The sequence below is a fragment of the Rhinopithecus bieti genome, unplaced genomic scaffold (genome assembly GCF_001698545.2).
Source record: "Rhinopithecus bieti isolate Rb0 unplaced genomic scaffold, ASM169854v2 scaffold_23276, whole genome shotgun sequence".
In the NCBI taxonomy this organism is placed as follows: domain Eukaryota; kingdom Metazoa; phylum Chordata; class Mammalia; order Primates; family Cercopithecidae; genus Rhinopithecus; species Rhinopithecus bieti.
The window spans coordinates 980,329-995,306 of NW_016810868.1; the positions used below are offsets into that span (position 1 = coordinate 980,329).

The following is a 14,978-nucleotide window of genomic DNA, read 5'->3' on the forward strand; positions in this document are numbered from 1 at the left end:
GGGGGGTGAGGGCCAGGCCTGGGGAGGATGGCAGGGGCAGTGAGGGGTGAGCCTGGGGAGGACGGCGGGGGTGGGAGTGGAGGAACAAGGCTGCCCTCACCTGTGCCTGGGCCATGGGCCCCACCTACCTCCCCCAGGGGCAGTCCAAGTGGGGGAACGTCAACTGCTCAGAGAGCAGCCCCTGCCTACAAAGCCCCACAGCCGCGGTCCCAGCTTTCCCAGGGCTAGTCCTGGGCTCTACCCACTGGGCCCCTCACCAGCATCGAGGAGGCGATGGAGAAGGCCCTCGGCCGGATAGCAGGGATGAGGTCCAACAGGTAGTCGGGAGGGATGGCAGCAGCTGTGTGCGGGAAGTCACAGAGCACCTAGGCAAAGAGAGTCTCAGGGTGGCTGTAGCGTGGCTGTAGCCTCAGGGGCTGGGCCTGCCGCCCGCCCACCTCACCTCCAGGATGGTCCTGCGGGGCCGGTTGCAGTATTCAAAGAGCTCCTCCTGGCCTTGGGCAGAACTGAACTCCAGCAGCTTCTCCCGCTCCAGCTCATGGAGGGATAGACAGGCCAGGAGCTCGAAGAAGGAGCGGCGAGGCACGCTGGCGATGTCCAGGTAGTGGGACACGAGGTGCCGCATGGAGCAGGGCTGGGGCAGCCTCGTGGGGCAGGAGACATCTGCAGGGTGAGCGGCAGGTCTCCGTGGGCTGCGGCGGGGCCCTTGGGGTAGGGGTCCAGGGCACGGGAGAGGGCAGAGAGTCAGGGTGGCTGAGGCCGGGCTTACCTGGCTCCCGTGGCTGCAGCGTGAAGAGCTGGTCAGGGTCCAGGCCCAGCACCTGGCAGAACTGCTGGACATGGGCAGCTGAGTTGGAGGGCTGAATCAGTACCACATCGCCAGCAGCAAAACTGTATGGAAGAAGCCACCAGGGCTGTGGGAACTCTGCGGGGAGGATGCTGAGGGCCCTGGATGGAAGCCATCCTCTGCAGCCCAGCCTGACCTCCCCTGAACCCTAGACCCACAGCCCACCTCACCGTGCCCTCCTCGGTCCCCAGCAGTCCCCACCGCCTTCTTGGTGTCTTGGGCCGTGCTCAGGCCTCACCTGATGCCAGAGCCCGAGATGTCAAACTCAATCAGCCGAACGTCCTGGAAGTGGGAGGGGCCAGTGACTCTCTGGTTGGAGATCATGGGTGCTAGGAAGGGCTTCGACTCTGACGGGGGCTCCTGAGAGCCGGGGTGAGCTACCCGCTGCCCCTCAGAGCCCGTGCTGGGCGCCTCTTGGAGGAACAGCAGGGTGAACTTGGAGGGCAGGCTGTGGGAGGGCATGCTCATCAGACCAGGACCCCTCCCCAGGGGCTGCCCACCCACACGGGAGGGACCCAGGGCAAGGTCCCCAGGCAGGGTTGGGTCTGCTGTGCCTGTGGGTGACCTGGGGCCCACACTCACGGGACTCCAGGAGGGATCTCGGCGAGGTCCGGAGGCGGTGGGAGCAGACCCAGAACCCTGTCCCACAAGTCTCGCAGCCAGGGGTCCACAGCAGCGTCGGGCCTGGGAGGGAGCATGTGTGCTGGCCTGAGCGGACCCAGCGTGTGGCCAGACTGTGGAGGTGGGTACCACGCCCGCAGACTCACCCCAGCTCATGCTGGTCATCGCCTAGACACACGGGCAAGAGGGCGCTGCCCCCAAGCTGCAGTAGCCGTCGGTGCAGCTTCTTGGCCACGAAGTTGAACCTGTGGAGACAGTGAGGCTGGTCCTGGGCGGAGAGTGGTGCCCAGGCAGAGTGGAACCCAAGAGAGTGGAGCTGGGGGAGGGCCTTCCTCGGGTGGAAAACACACTCCCCACTGGCTGCACCCTAGGAGGGGGCAGGGCCTCCACATGCCAAGGGCTGCTGAGATCAAGGCAGCGCCAGGGCCCCAAGCAGCAGGTCCTCTGCTGGCGGAGAACGAGCCTGTGTGGGTGGGAGCGTGCGGTCTCATCCCACTGATGGGCCCTCATTCCTGGGCAGGGACTTGAGGCAGCTGATGCCTGCAGGCCCCCAGCCATGGTGTGGGTCACTCCTCAGCTAAGAAACTCTGTGCTGGGGAGAGCCAGGCATCCTCTTAGGGGTCAGTTTCACTTCTCACTCTGGTTCCGAGAGGCATGACTGGCTCCGGGTCACGCTCCTCCCTGGGAACGCCATCAGCAGCCGGGCTCCCTCCCTCGCCTGAACGAACACTGCATCCCACACAGAGCAACGTCACACACAGAACTACATCACACATGAAACTATGTCGCGCACGGAACTACATCATGCATGGAACAAAACCTCCTGGCAGAACCGGGGTGGCGGCTGCCTCTGATCTTCCTGTTCCGTTTTTCATCTGAAGTGACTGACACCCCGCTACGCACACAGCTTTTGATGCTCAGTGCTCAGCGGACCTGGGCCCTACGTGGACAGTCAGGGTTTTCTCTGTTGTGGGGTCTAAAGATGCTGTTTGCACACTGAACACACTACTCCTTGCTCAGGGTGCAGAGAAGCACTGTGAAAATGCCCAGGAGAAAAGGCAGAGGCGGCCTCTGGGGTGGCAGGAGCGTACAGGGTCCTCCTCCAGGCTTGAAGTCGTGAACACCTCACAGCACACCTTTTTGTAAAAGTGGGGACCGGTGCCAGGTTGGCCTGTGTGACATCAGCGTGGCTCTGAGCCCAGCCCTCTGCCACCCTGCCTGCTCCCCTCTGTTTCCTCCCCGCAGCGTGAAGCCTGGGGTGCTCACCAGGGAGCGTTGTGGACGAGAAGCCAGCACTGCCGCAAGGGCCCTGTGGCCTGCAGGGGCCGACCCTGGAAGCTGGTCTCTGCCCTCTGCCAGCACACCTGTTGCTCGGCCCCCAGAACTGCTCCGTCCGCCCACTGCCCCATCCCCTACTCACTTGGTGTATGAGGAGTCCCCGAGGCCCAGGACGGCAAATTCCATTTGACAGAGGGCGGTGGTGGGCAGCTTCTTCCGGAATATAAACCTCCAGAAGTTCTACAGCCGGAGGAAACTGAGTCAGAGTCCTCAACCTCTAGGCCAGCCCCACAGCAGGGAGCGAGAGGACGGTCTCAGGGGAACAGGCAGGGGGCAGAATGGAACTGGACCTATCTGACCAAACGGCAGGGCCCGGGTCCAGCCTGCAGGATGATGGGCACTGGGAGGCAGGGCTGGTCCAGGGCCTGGGGAGACCAGGGCCCACCCTGCCCACGGGAGCCGGACAGCCTGCTGTGGACTCTGGGCCTGTGTAGGGCTCCCTTCCTGGGACATCACCCTCCTCTGCCCCAGGCTCTGAGCTGCCACGAGCAGCTCTGCACTTGGTCTCCAAACTGTCCACCGCCCCAGGAGTCCCTCACCTCCACCTGTCATTTCCCAGCAAAAGCATGGGCCTCCGCACCCTCAATGGGTCTGTACCAGAGGCTCTCACACCTGGACCTCTGAGGTCCTAGTGTCTCTGGGGCCCTCACACCCAGCCCTCTGAGGTTCCAGTGTCGCTGAGACACATCTTCCTCCTTCCGTGGCTGCAAGACCTCGAGCCAACAGGGTCCCGATCCTCTGGTTCCACACCCTGCCTTCCACGGTGGCCTCCCAGCTTGATCGGAGGACCCCTCTCCCCGACAAAGAGCCTACTGCCCCCTCCCTACCTGGATCCCAGGTGGCCTGTGTGTGTTGTCTTCACCACCCACCCACCTCCCCTATCCATGGCCAAGCATGGAGGCTAGAGTAGGGGCCCCAGGCCCCTCTGTGGACAGAGAGGCCCTGGCTTTGTCAGCCCACAGCTCTGACCCTGGCCCTGGCCCACCCTTGGCCTCCCGGGAACTCACTGCCTCATCAGCTGCCTCTCTGGGCCATGTTGTGCAAGCAAATGTACCCAGCCTCTTGCCCCCGAGAGCCTCCCTAGCGCCCTGCTGCTGAGACACCCTTGCTTCCTGAATCCCAAAAGGATCTTCCCTGCTCCCTTTGGTTAACTTCCTTCCCAAGAAAAGGGTTCCAGAGAGCTCGTTTCTGTGACTTTTTCCTCACTCAACTGGCATGTGGCTGGGTCTGTCCTGGGATTGGCACCACCGCTGAAAAGCCAGGGCCCCACCCGCCCTTGGGGTGGGTAGGGCACTCTGTCCCCAGAGGCTAACCCCACAATGACATGCCCCAGGGGAGCCCTTTTCTTCTCAGCAGGGCCCTTCCTGGGCATGGGGCTCTCTGGCTGCAGACCTAGCTCTGGACATCGTTACTTTCCTGCATAACTTCCTCTTCACCATTGTCTTCTCATTCTGAGGCCACTGGAATGATCTTCGAATTCTGGTATCTGCTTCCTTCCATTTTCTTTTCTTTTTTTTTTTTTTTTGAGACGGAGTCTCGCTCTGTCGCCCGGGCTGGAGTGCAGTGGCCGGATCTCAGCTCACTGCAAGCTCCGCCTCCCGGGTTTACGCCATTCTCCTGCCTCAGCCTCCCGTAGCTGGGACTACAGGCGCCCGCCACTTCGCCCGGCTAGTTTTTTGTATTTTTTAGTAGAGACGAGGTTTCACAGTGTTAGCCAGGATGGTCTCGATCTCCTGACCTCGTGATCCGCCCGTCTCGGCCTCCCAAAGTGCTGGGATTACAGGCTTGAGCCACCGCGCCCGGCCGCTTCCTTCCATTTTCTATGTTGCTTTTTGTCATACTTTCTAGGATTTCTCATCTTTTTTTGAGATGGAGTCTCACTCTGTAGCCCAGGCTGGAGTGCAATGGCACACTCAGCTCACTGCAACCTCTGCCTCCCAGGTTTAAGTCTTTCTCCTGCCTCAGCCTCACAAGTAGCTGGGATTACAGGCGCGTGCCACCATGCCTGGCTAATTTTTGTAGTTTTAGTAGACACAGGGTTTCACCATGTTGGCCAGGCTGGTCTGGAACTCCTAACGTCAAGTGATCCACCTGCCTCAGCCTCCCAAAGTGTTGAGATGAGAGACGTGAGCCACCGCGCCCGACACACCTCGGCCTCCCAAAATGTTGAGATGACAGGCGTGAGCCACCGCAGCCTTTTTTGTTGTTGTTGCTGAGACAAGGTCTCATTCTGTCACCCAAGCTGGAGTGCAGTCTTGAAATCACAGCTCACTGCAACCTTGACCTCCTGGACTCAAGCAATATTCCCACCTCAGCCTCTCTAGTGGGGATTACAGGTGTGTGCCACCACGCCCAGCTAATTTTTTATTTATTTATTTTTGTAAAGACAGGCTTTTGCCATGTTGCCCAGGCTGGTCTCAAACTCCTGGGCTCAAGCAATCCTCCCACACCTTGGCTTCTCAAAGCGCTGGGATTCCAGGCTTGAGCCACTGCACTCAGCCTCTTCTAATCTTTTAAAGTTTTTTCATGTCCATTTAAATAACTATTTCTGGCCAGGTGCAGCGGCTCACACCTGCAAACCTAGCACTTTGGGAGGACGAGGCCGGCAGACTGCTTGAGCCCAGGAGTTTGAGACCCCATCTCTACAAAATATACAAAAAAAATTTACTTGCATGTGGTGGTGTGCACCCACAGTGCCTGCTGCCCAGGAGGCTGACGTGGAAGGATCACCCGAGTCTGCAAGGTCAGAGGGCAGTGAGCTGAGATTGCGCCACTGCATTCCAGCCTGGGCAACAGAGCGAGCTCTGTCTCCAGAGAGAAAATAAAAAGAGAAACAGAAAGAACCGTTTCCTGTTCCTGAGTCTCCAGCTTTGCCTTTGCCCCATGGAGGTCACATCCACTGCTGCCTCGGCCTCTGCCCGTCTCTACCTGTTATGCGGGTCCTTCCTCGGATGGGGTGTGGTTCTCTGTGGTGCATTTGCTTTTACCCAGTCTGGAGTGCAGTGGCACGATCTCAGCTCACTGCAACCTCCGCTTCCCGGGTTCAAGAGATTCTCCTGCCTCAGGCTCCTGAGTAGCTGGGATTACAGGCGTGCGCCAATACACCCAGCTAATTTTTTGTATTTTTAGGAGAGATGGGGTTTCGTCAAGTTGGCCAGGCTGGTCTCAAACTCCGGACCTCAGGTGATCCACCCGCCTCGGCCTCCCGAAATGCTGGGATTAGAGGCGTAAGCCACTGCCCGGCGCCCCGTGGGTTTCTTCACCAGATAGGCAGGGACCTGGTCACTCAGCCTTTGACTGTGGTTCCTGTTTTCTCCTGTCTGCTGCAAGGGGCACCTGCCTCACCTACAGCATCATTGGCAAGGAGCCAGGGTCCTCCTGTCTCGCTATGGATAGCCACTAAGACTCGCTCCTGTCTCCAAGCCCATGGGTTCTGGGTCCATGGCCTCTTCAAGGAGCCCCCAGTTCCTGCTGTGGGCGTTAGCTGCCCCCTCCAACTCCTGGTCTTCTCTGTGGGTGCCCATACTTGGGACTCTTCCTTTCCTTGTTGACCTGAGTCCCAGCATGAGCACCAGCTTCCCGCCACTGGCTGACTGAATGCCCAGCCCAGCCCCAGTCTCTCTCCTCTCCCATGCTCTGGGGCTTCCCTATCCCACCATTCCCCTCCCCTGCCTGTGCTCCACTCTGAACCCCCTTCTCTTCCATCCCACTCTATCTGAGATCCCTTGACCTACGCTCAGCTCTCCCCTCAGCCGCTGCACATCCCCTGCTGTCCCTACTCAAGTCTTCAGCCTCTTTCTCCCGTCTCTCCCCTGCCAGCGATTAAACATGCCGAGTTTCGGCTGGGCGCGGTGGCTCACGCCTGTAATCCCAGCACTTTGGGAGGCTGAGGTGGGCGGATCACGAGGTCAGGAGATCGAGACCATCCTGGCTAACACGGTGAAACCCCGTCTCTACTAAAAAAATGCAAAAAATTAGCTGGGCGTGGTGGCGGGCACCTGTAGTCCCAGTTTCTCGGGAGGCTGAGGTGGGAGAATGGCGTGAACCTAGGAGGTGGAGCTTGCAGTGAGCTGATATCGTGCCACTGCACTCCAGTGTAGGCAACACAGCAAGACTCCATCTCAAAACAAAAAACAGAAAACATGCCAGGTTTCTCTCATCTTTTTTTTTCTGAGACAGGGTCTTGCTCTGTTGCCCAGGTTGGAGTGCAGTGGCCGATCCCGGCTCACTTCAACCTCCGACTCCCTGGTTCAAGTGATTCTCCTGCCTCAGCCTCCCTAGTAGCTAGGATTACAGGCATGTGTAACCACATCCAGATAATTTTCGTAGTTTTAGTAGAGCCGGGGTTTCACCATGCTGGCCAGGGTGGTCTTGATTTCCTGACCTTGTGATCCCCCTGCCTCGGCCTCCCAAAGTGCTGGGATTGTTTTGTTTTGTTTTGAAGACGGAGTCTAGCTCTGTCGCCTGGCTGGAGTGTAGTGGCATGATCTCGGCTCACTGCAACTTCCGACTCCCTGGTTCAAGTGAGTCTCCTGCCTCAGCCTCCCGAGTAGCTCGGATTACAGGCACGCACCACCATGCCCAGCTAATCGTAATTTTAGTAGAGACGCGTTTCACCATGTTGGCCAGGCTGGTCTCGAACTCCTGACCTTGTGATTTGCCTGCCTCGGCCTCCCAAAGTGCTGAGATTACAGGCATGAGCCACTGCACCCAGCCCACACTCAAGACATTCTTAGAAGATGCTCTCGGCCAGGCGTGGTGGCTTATGCCTGTAATCCAGCACTTTAGGAGGCTGAGGCGGGTGGATCACAAGGTCAGGAGATCGAGACCATTCTGGCTAACACGCTGAAACCCCATCTCTACTAAAAATACAAAAAAAATTAGCCGGGCATGGTGGTGGGCGCCTGTAGTCCCAGCTACTCGGGAGGCTGAGGCAGGAGAATGGCGTGAAGCCAGGAGGCAGAGCTTGCAGTGAGCCAAGATCATGCCACTGCACTCCAGCCTGGATGACAGAGCAAGACTCAGTCTCAAAAAAAAAAGGTGCTCTCCACTCACTCACTGAGTTGCTGATCTCCTGTAATCTGGCTTGTCTCCCCATGAACCACTGAAGCTGCTCTTGCTGATATCACCAACAATCCCTTTGCCAAGAAATCCCATGGATTCCTCTCAGGCTTTATCTTATTCGACTTCTGTGCAGCTTTACATGCCGGAGCCCTTCCTGGAACACCTACTCCTCAGGCCTCTCCTTAGGGATGCTGCACCCTCTCTTCTAGCTGCTTGGTCACTCTCCTGCCCTCCTGGGCTCTAACGTTCTGCGCAGCCTGTCCTGTGGGGAGAGAAGAGCTTCCTCTTCTCACACTTCTGTATTGTGGCTATCTCAACACCTACCTCCCTGTGCCCCAGGATCTTCCTTGGAGCGCTAGTCCTACTGCACTTCTCCACTTCAATGTCTCCAGGTTCGCTTCCTGCACAACCACCTAGTCCCACTGTGTTCTCTTATTTCTGTGGATGGAACAACCACCCATCCAGAGCCCAAATCCCTGTCTTGATTCTGCTCGACCTCTCGGGTCTGTTCCATGTCCCGGGGTCTCTCTCTTCCTAACACCCGTGCAACGTGTCCACTTCTATCTTCTGCCACCACCTTAGCTCAGACCGGTAGCATCTCCTGCCTATCCTGTGCATCTCATGGCATTATTCTTGCTCTCCTGCTGACCAGTGGCGGTCTTGCTAGCGTAGGAACATGACTGGGTCACCCCTACAGTTCCGACAACCCTTCATTTCAAGCCCATCTGCCTTGCTGTGGTTACTCAGGCTCTTTGGACTGGGCCTGGCTTCCTGCCTCTCTTCTCCTCCCCTCTTGCCCCAGTGCACTCCTCAGCTTGGCCACCCTGAGCTGCTTTTCACTTTTCACACAAGCCAAATAATCTTTTTCGTCTGCACAGACTGCTCCTTCTTCCTTCGTGCCTGACTAGCCCTCATGCATTCTTCCATGCCTCAGTTTACACTCTTTTCTTCCAGAAACCTCTGCCTGGGCCCCAAGGCTGGGTGAGATAAGGCTCGATGCCCCTTATCAGTGCTCCTGTGACATATGCTACTTTCCCCAGCTGCAGGTGTTCGCTGGCACTGTCATTGCCCATTAGGTGCTTCTGCTACAGTATGAACTCTGCCAGGATGGAAATACGGCGCTGGGTTCACAGCTGGATCCCCAGCACCAGACTGTGCCAGGAATGGAATACGTGCCTAAAAGATGGTCAGAGAATCCAGCAACGTTCCCTGAGGGTCATACAGTCTAGAAATACATACAAAACCCAGACTAGATGCACATATAGATAGCCCTGGAAAGATAAGAAAGGTTAAAATGGATAATAAGGCTATTTAGTGGCTATGAAAAGTTTATTAGAGAGAGCAACTGGAGCCCCCAGCTCCACTCACGGACGTCCTCTCGAATCCACCCCTGAAGGTGCATTAGATAGAGGAGAGCTATTGACTGCACCTAGACTCCAGGCAATGAAAACAGGGTGAGGGTCGAGGGCAGGGATCTGAGGAGCCACATCAGGCCAGCCTTACCTTCATGTTGTCAGGGGGGTCTCCTTGGCCTGTAGTTGCACAAACAAATATCACCAGGGGCTCGTTAATCAGATTCACCTCAACAAAAAGACACACACACGTAAGACCTCCGGCTGTAAGGACTGGGCGTCCTTCCCAAAACTTGACCCCCTTCTCCTTCACTCAGGCTGACATGACAGGGGTTTATGTGAGCGGCCAGACCATCTTCTTTCCAGGTTCCAACTTCCTCCGAGTGCTAAACCGAACTACTCTTCCCAAGCCTCCCCTTTCCCTAAATCCGCCATAAGGGAAAGACCCGCTCTCAGAGATAATGCGACGCCTTTTGGGTCGACGACCCCGAGAGGCGGGCACGCCAGCCCTGCTCGTCCCCCACGCCGAGGCCCTAGCGAGCCCTCACCACCGGGTAGGAGTCCAGGGCCTGCACCCGGCAGCCAAGCCGCCGGCGCCGGGCCTCGCGACCCAGTCTCTCCGACACATCCTGAGCCGTGCCTGTCTGGCTGCCGAAGAGCACCAGAAACTGCGGGTTCGGCATCTGAATGCGACCGGCTCCAGGTCGGAGACCAAGAACTAGAAGACAGATCCCGCCGGTCGGGATACAGGGACCGCTCCACCTTCCGCCATCGACCGGAAGTGACGCACTAGGGACGCGCCCAGTGGGGCATGGCGTCCTATCGAGGCGGGTGTTTACGGGCGGCCAGGGTTGAGTCCCGGGTCGGGGCCAGGGGATTGCCGGCGAACCAGGGCCGAAGGCTGGGGCTGGCGGGGCCGCTCGCTGCCTCTCGCTCGCAGCAGCGGCGGCAGGCGCGGGCGAGGGCCACGGGGAGAGGAGACGCAGCCCCGCGGGTGGCACGCTCGGCCGGGCCCCGGCCCGCGCTCAACGGGCGCGATGCTCTTTTCGCTCCGGGAGCTGGTGCAGTGGCTAGGCTTCGCCACCTTCGAGATCTTCGTGCACCTGCTGGCCCTGCTGGTGTTCTCTGTGCTGCTGGCACTGCGTGTGGATGGCCTGGTCCCGGGCCTCTCCTGGTGGAACGTGTTCGTGCCTTTCTTCGCCGCTGACGGGCTCAGCACCTACTTCACCACCATCGTGTCCGTGCGCCTCTTCCAGGATGGAGAGAAGCGGCTGGCGGTGCTCCGCCTTTTCTGGGTCCTCACGGTTCTGAGTCTCAAGTTCGTCTTCGAGATGCTATTGTGCCAGAAGCTGGCGGAGCAGACTCGGGAGCTCTGGTTCGGCCTCATTACGTCCCCGGTCTTCATTCTCCTGCAGCTACTCATGATCCGCGCCTGTCGGGTCAACTAGCCTCACCGAGGTGCCGGAGAGGGAGCGTTGGACGGCTAGAATGCTGCCCTGAAGCCGAGGCCCTACTTGCGCCGCACCGGAGGAGAGGCTCTCTAGTCTAAGGCAACTCCTGCTTGCGCCGAGCTGAGTGCCCGGTTTCCCTATTTCAATCCTGCCTGAAATTGTTTCTTCAGCAGGGCTTAAAAGAGCAGCCTTCATCCTGAGACTGTATTTCTTTTTATTTAATGCTTTGAGTAGATAATCCTGAATTGAGGTCCTGAGGAGGCCCCCAGGCCAGACAGTCCTGAACCCCTCTGACACTTGGAAGCTGAATATAAGTAAAATGTCCAGGTGGACTCTGAGTATTTCCTGTGGATCCTGGGAAAGTACTGTTGCACAAAGGCTGCAAAGCTGGACTCAGGAATGTCCTCCAACCAGCAGCGCTGACCTGAGAGCTCCTGGTGTCGTCTATCCAGACCAGATTTCGGTAGATGCCTTTGTTAGATCAAATGTAAACCAGCTTGTATCTCCCCTGTGCCACGAGAGAGACAGGCTTTTTATTCCAGTCTAGGCAAAGAGAGAAGAATGTTGAATAAGAGCACGATTAGGGTCCTGTCTGGTTATCTGTTGCCCACGAAAAGAACTCTGCTGTCCAGGCACTGCTTGGTTTCCTATCCCAGCAAAGACTGCAGTACCGTGGACCTTTTCACCACCTTGTGGCTGGCACTCTTAGCACACCTGAGACAGATTTAAGCCTCCCTGAGAGACTGAAGAGAGGAACAGGTGTCGGATACTCATAGGCACTGAGACCTACAAATGGGAAGCTTGTGAGTGGCCCAGCTTTGTTGGCCTACGAACTTTGGTTTGATGCCAGTCAGGTGCCAAATGAGAACCTTTGCTGAGATGCAAATAAAGTAAGAGAATGTTTTCCTGAAATGAATAGTGGTTGCCTGTACCCCTCAAAGGTTAAATGTGATGAATATTGAGATACTCTCTGCTGCATGGTGTAACTGGTTACAGAGCTGCAGTTTCAGGTGGATTGAAACCTGTGGCTAGAGCTTAGTGGATGGTGGTGGTGGGAATCACTTGTTCTGGAGAATCCCTCCTTCCTGCTCTGGGAGGTGGGTAACTCAGGCACCCGCCCCACCCCGTGTGAAAACAACAGTCTAGGCTCATGTTGAAGACCCGTTGAATAGTTTGTGACCCCAGAGCCCATGACTTCTTGCCAGTGTGTGGTCTTGTGTGGGCCTTGTTGGCACTCTGTGGAGCGGAGATCAGCAAACAATGTCCTAAGGCCTGTTTTTGTGTGACCCTTGAGCTGAGGATGGTTCTTACACCCCTAAATAATTAAAAGCAGGCTGGGTGCGGTGGCTCATGCCTGTAATCCCAGCACTTTGGGAGGCTGAGGAGGGCGGATCACGAGGTCAGGAGATCGAGACCATCCTGGCTAACACGGTGAAACCCCGTCTCTACTAAAATACAAAATTAGCCGGGCATGGTGGCGGGCACCTGTAGTCCCAGCTACTTGGGAGGCTGAGGCAGGAGAATGGCGTGAACCCGGGAGGCGGAGATTGCAGTGAGCTGAGATTGCTCCACTGCACTCCAGCCTGGGTGACAGAGCGAGACTCTGTCCCCTCGCAAAAAAAGCAAAAGCAGAACGTGTGACAGAGAGTGCATATGACCCTCAGAGTCCAAGGTCTCTTAATTGGCACTCTTGGCCTTCAGGGCCAGAAGATTCTCTGGTGAGGATCCAGGCTGTTTCGCAGTGTTTCTGTCTCTCCTGGGTAGATGCCAGTAGCAACCTTCACTTGTGACAACCAGATGTTTATCTAGACATTGCCAAGGGTCCTGGGGGACAAAATTGTCCCTGGCAGAAATCAGTGGGCTAAAATATTTCCTATCTGGGGCCAGACGCGGTGGCTCACGGTTGTAATCCCAGCACTTTGGGTGGCTGAGGCAGGCGGATCACGAGGTCAGGAGTTTGAGACCAGCCTGACCAACATGGTGAAACCCCGTCTCTACTAAAAATACAAAATTAGCTGGGCATGGTGGCGCATGCCTGTAATCCCAGCTACTCTGGAGACTGAGGCAGGAGAATTGCTTGAACCTGGGAGGCAGAGGTTGCGGTCAGCCGAGATAGCTAGCACCACTGCACTCCAGCCCAGGCAACAGAGCGAGACTCCATCTCAAAAAAAAAAAAAAAAATGTCCTATCTGGCTCGTTACAGAACAGGTGTGCTGACCTCTGCTCTCATGCATCAGCCTGGCTAGCGTATTGCGGTGTCCGCCTCTGCCTGGTGTGTATGCTTAGTTGTGTAAACCGTGGAGGGGTTTGTGTTGGAGGCAGCTTATCTGGTTTGTTGCACAGCTACGACAATGTGTCGAGCCTGGGATCGGCATAACTTTTGTCAAAGCCAGATTCAAGCTGAACAGTGGGACTGAGTTTCCTCATAATGTTATTTATTTCTAGATTTTGTGTTTTGTGTGTTCCCCTGTTTTATTTTGGTAGTTCAGAATTGGGCAACCCTATTAGGGTAGAAGTGATGAACATCGGATGCTTCCTTTGGAAAGGCGATTTGAGGAGGGCCCTACGGGAGGAGACACTTGGCTTCTGGAAGGCTGAAATGAAATTCTGGCCAGGCACGGTGTCTCATGCGCGGTGTCCCAGCACTTTGGGAGGCCAAGGCAGGCGGATCACGAGGCCAGGAGTTCGAGACCAGCCTGGCCAACATGCTGGAACCCTGGCTCTACTAAAAATACAAAAATTAGCTGGGCGTCGTGGCAGGCACCTGTAACCCCAGCTACTTGGGAGGCTAAGGCAGGAGAATCACTTGAATCCGGGAGGCAGAGGTTGCAGTGAGCCAAGATCCTGCCACTGCACTCCAGCCTGGGTGACAAGAGCAAGACTCCATCTCAAAAAAAAAAAAAAAAAAATTATTTTCTCCAGCTTAATAGAGTGGCAGGAGAATAAGGCAGCATTAAGCTAGCGGCTGCTGCAGACTGTCATGGGGCACAGAAGCTGAGAAGGGCATCCCCAAGTTAAAAAAAGAAAAACCTGTTCTGCGTCTTTGCAGAGACCCAGGTGACCCTGGAGCCTTGTCCCTGAAAGGCAAGTGGTGTGGGAAACAGCAGTGTCTCCTGAGCAGGCTGCTGACTGCAGGGCAGGTGATGGAAAGACGGTGATGTCCGCACTCCAATTCCCCTTCTCCCCATGGCTCCAAGCGAGCTCCCTGTTATCTGCAGGCTTGAAAGACTGTGGAAGCACTCCGAAGTCCTCCCTGGGACAGAAGGGACTTGTCAGCCTGGAGGCTGTGCCCTCAGGGTCATGGCATCTGGAGCCTGAATGGGGGAAAGTTCAACCGACGGGAGAGGAGTAGCCTTAACGTGGCGGCAGGGTGGAGTGATCAGACACAGGGTTCAGCCCTATGGGGCCCACCGTTACCCTGGCTTTTTTTTTTTTTTTTGGCTCTTAATGCATTGGAGAACTGTCCAAGCATGCAGGGCCCTGCCCTGGTGAGCCTGCTTGCGTGTGGCGGGAGAGGCTGCTTCCCTTGTGCCTGCTCCTGCAGATGCTTTCTGGGGACCACGGATGGAAAGGTTGGGGTAAGAGGCTCCCACCTGGGCAGCCTATAAAAACTAGCGATTTCTGAGAAACTGGTTCGTTGGGGCTGCTCAGGGCTCCAGAATTGGCATTTCGAAGCCCCGCAGGCACCTGCCGGAGGTCGGAGGACCCCTGGTGAAAGCATGGTCCGGGCCAGAGTGTGGCCTGTGCACCGTCCACGGGCGCGGGTGCCTTCGGTCCTGGAGCAGCCCCTTTCCTGCACCGCGCTCTCAGCGGATGGAACAGGCGGCCTCGGTGCTGGCAGCGTGAGGAAGTCCCAAGCTCAGCCAAGGTCACTCGGGGCGCGGGGCCCAGGGGCCGCCCACCCGGCTCCCCCCAGGGACGCCGGGAGGCGAGAGCGCAGGGGCGGAAGTGGGGTCCGCCAGTGAGCGGCGCGAGGCGCTTGGGTGTGTCCGAGGGGCCTTCCCAATGGAGGCCGGCTCCGGTGATAGGCGTTGTCCAATGAAGTCCCTTGAGAGGCGGGGTTGAGGCCAGTGTTGTCCAATCGGTAGGGTCACCTGAGGGGCCCGCCCTCCTCTCCTGCCATAGGTGGGCCTCCCGCGCGGGGCGGGGATAGCGGGCTTCCCCCCAATGGTCGGTGGCCCGGGAGGGGGCGTGGCCGCGGCGCCCAGGTCTGCCGCGACGGCGGCGGCCACTCCGGCCCTCAGTCCAGCCGTCCGCGGCCGCGTTCGAAGCATGGCCGCCCTGGGGCGGCCGGGCTCCGGGCCG

The 14,978-nt window shown here is 57.5% G+C and overlaps 2 protein-coding genes across 5 annotated transcripts in view; one reads left to right on the forward strand and one right to left on the reverse strand.

Moving 5' to 3' along the window:
- The window catches only part of NDOR1 (NADPH dependent diflavin oxidoreductase 1), a 14,227-nt gene extending 4,220 nt beyond the window's left edge, over positions 1 to 10,007 (reverse strand). For 2 of the 4 annotated variants that reach the window (XM_017893046.1, XM_017893047.1), the window contains exons 1-9: positions 9,771 to 10,006; positions 9,374 to 9,451; positions 2,889 to 2,986; positions 1,615 to 1,713; positions 1,430 to 1,531; positions 1,086 to 1,295; positions 770 to 891; positions 443 to 663; positions 258 to 365 (exon numbers count right to left, since the gene is read on the reverse strand). In XM_017893046.1, coding sequence (XP_017748535.1) covers positions 258 to 365; positions 443 to 663; positions 770 to 891; positions 1,086 to 1,295; positions 1,430 to 1,531; positions 1,615 to 1,713; positions 2,889 to 2,986; positions 9,374 to 9,451; positions 9,771 to 9,905 — 1,173 coding nt within the window. In that variant the 5' untranslated portion in view covers positions 9,906 to 10,006. Of the gene's footprint in view, positions 1 to 257; positions 366 to 442; positions 664 to 769; positions 892 to 1,085; positions 1,296 to 1,429; positions 1,532 to 1,614; positions 1,714 to 2,888; positions 2,987 to 9,373; positions 9,452 to 9,770 lie in introns of all 4 variants that reach the window. The other 2 variants (XM_017893044.1, XM_017893045.1) reach the window with 2 other exon arrangements.
- Positions 10,007 to 11,585, forward strand: TMEM203 (transmembrane protein 203). The gene has a single exon (XM_017893053.1). It carries the CDS (start codon positions 10,260 to 10,262, stop codon positions 10,668 to 10,670), a length of 411 nt encoding a protein of 136 aa, XP_017748542.1. The 5' UTR covers positions 10,007 to 10,259; the 3' UTR covers positions 10,671 to 11,585.
- Positions 11,586 to 14,978: the final 3,393 nt, after the last annotated feature.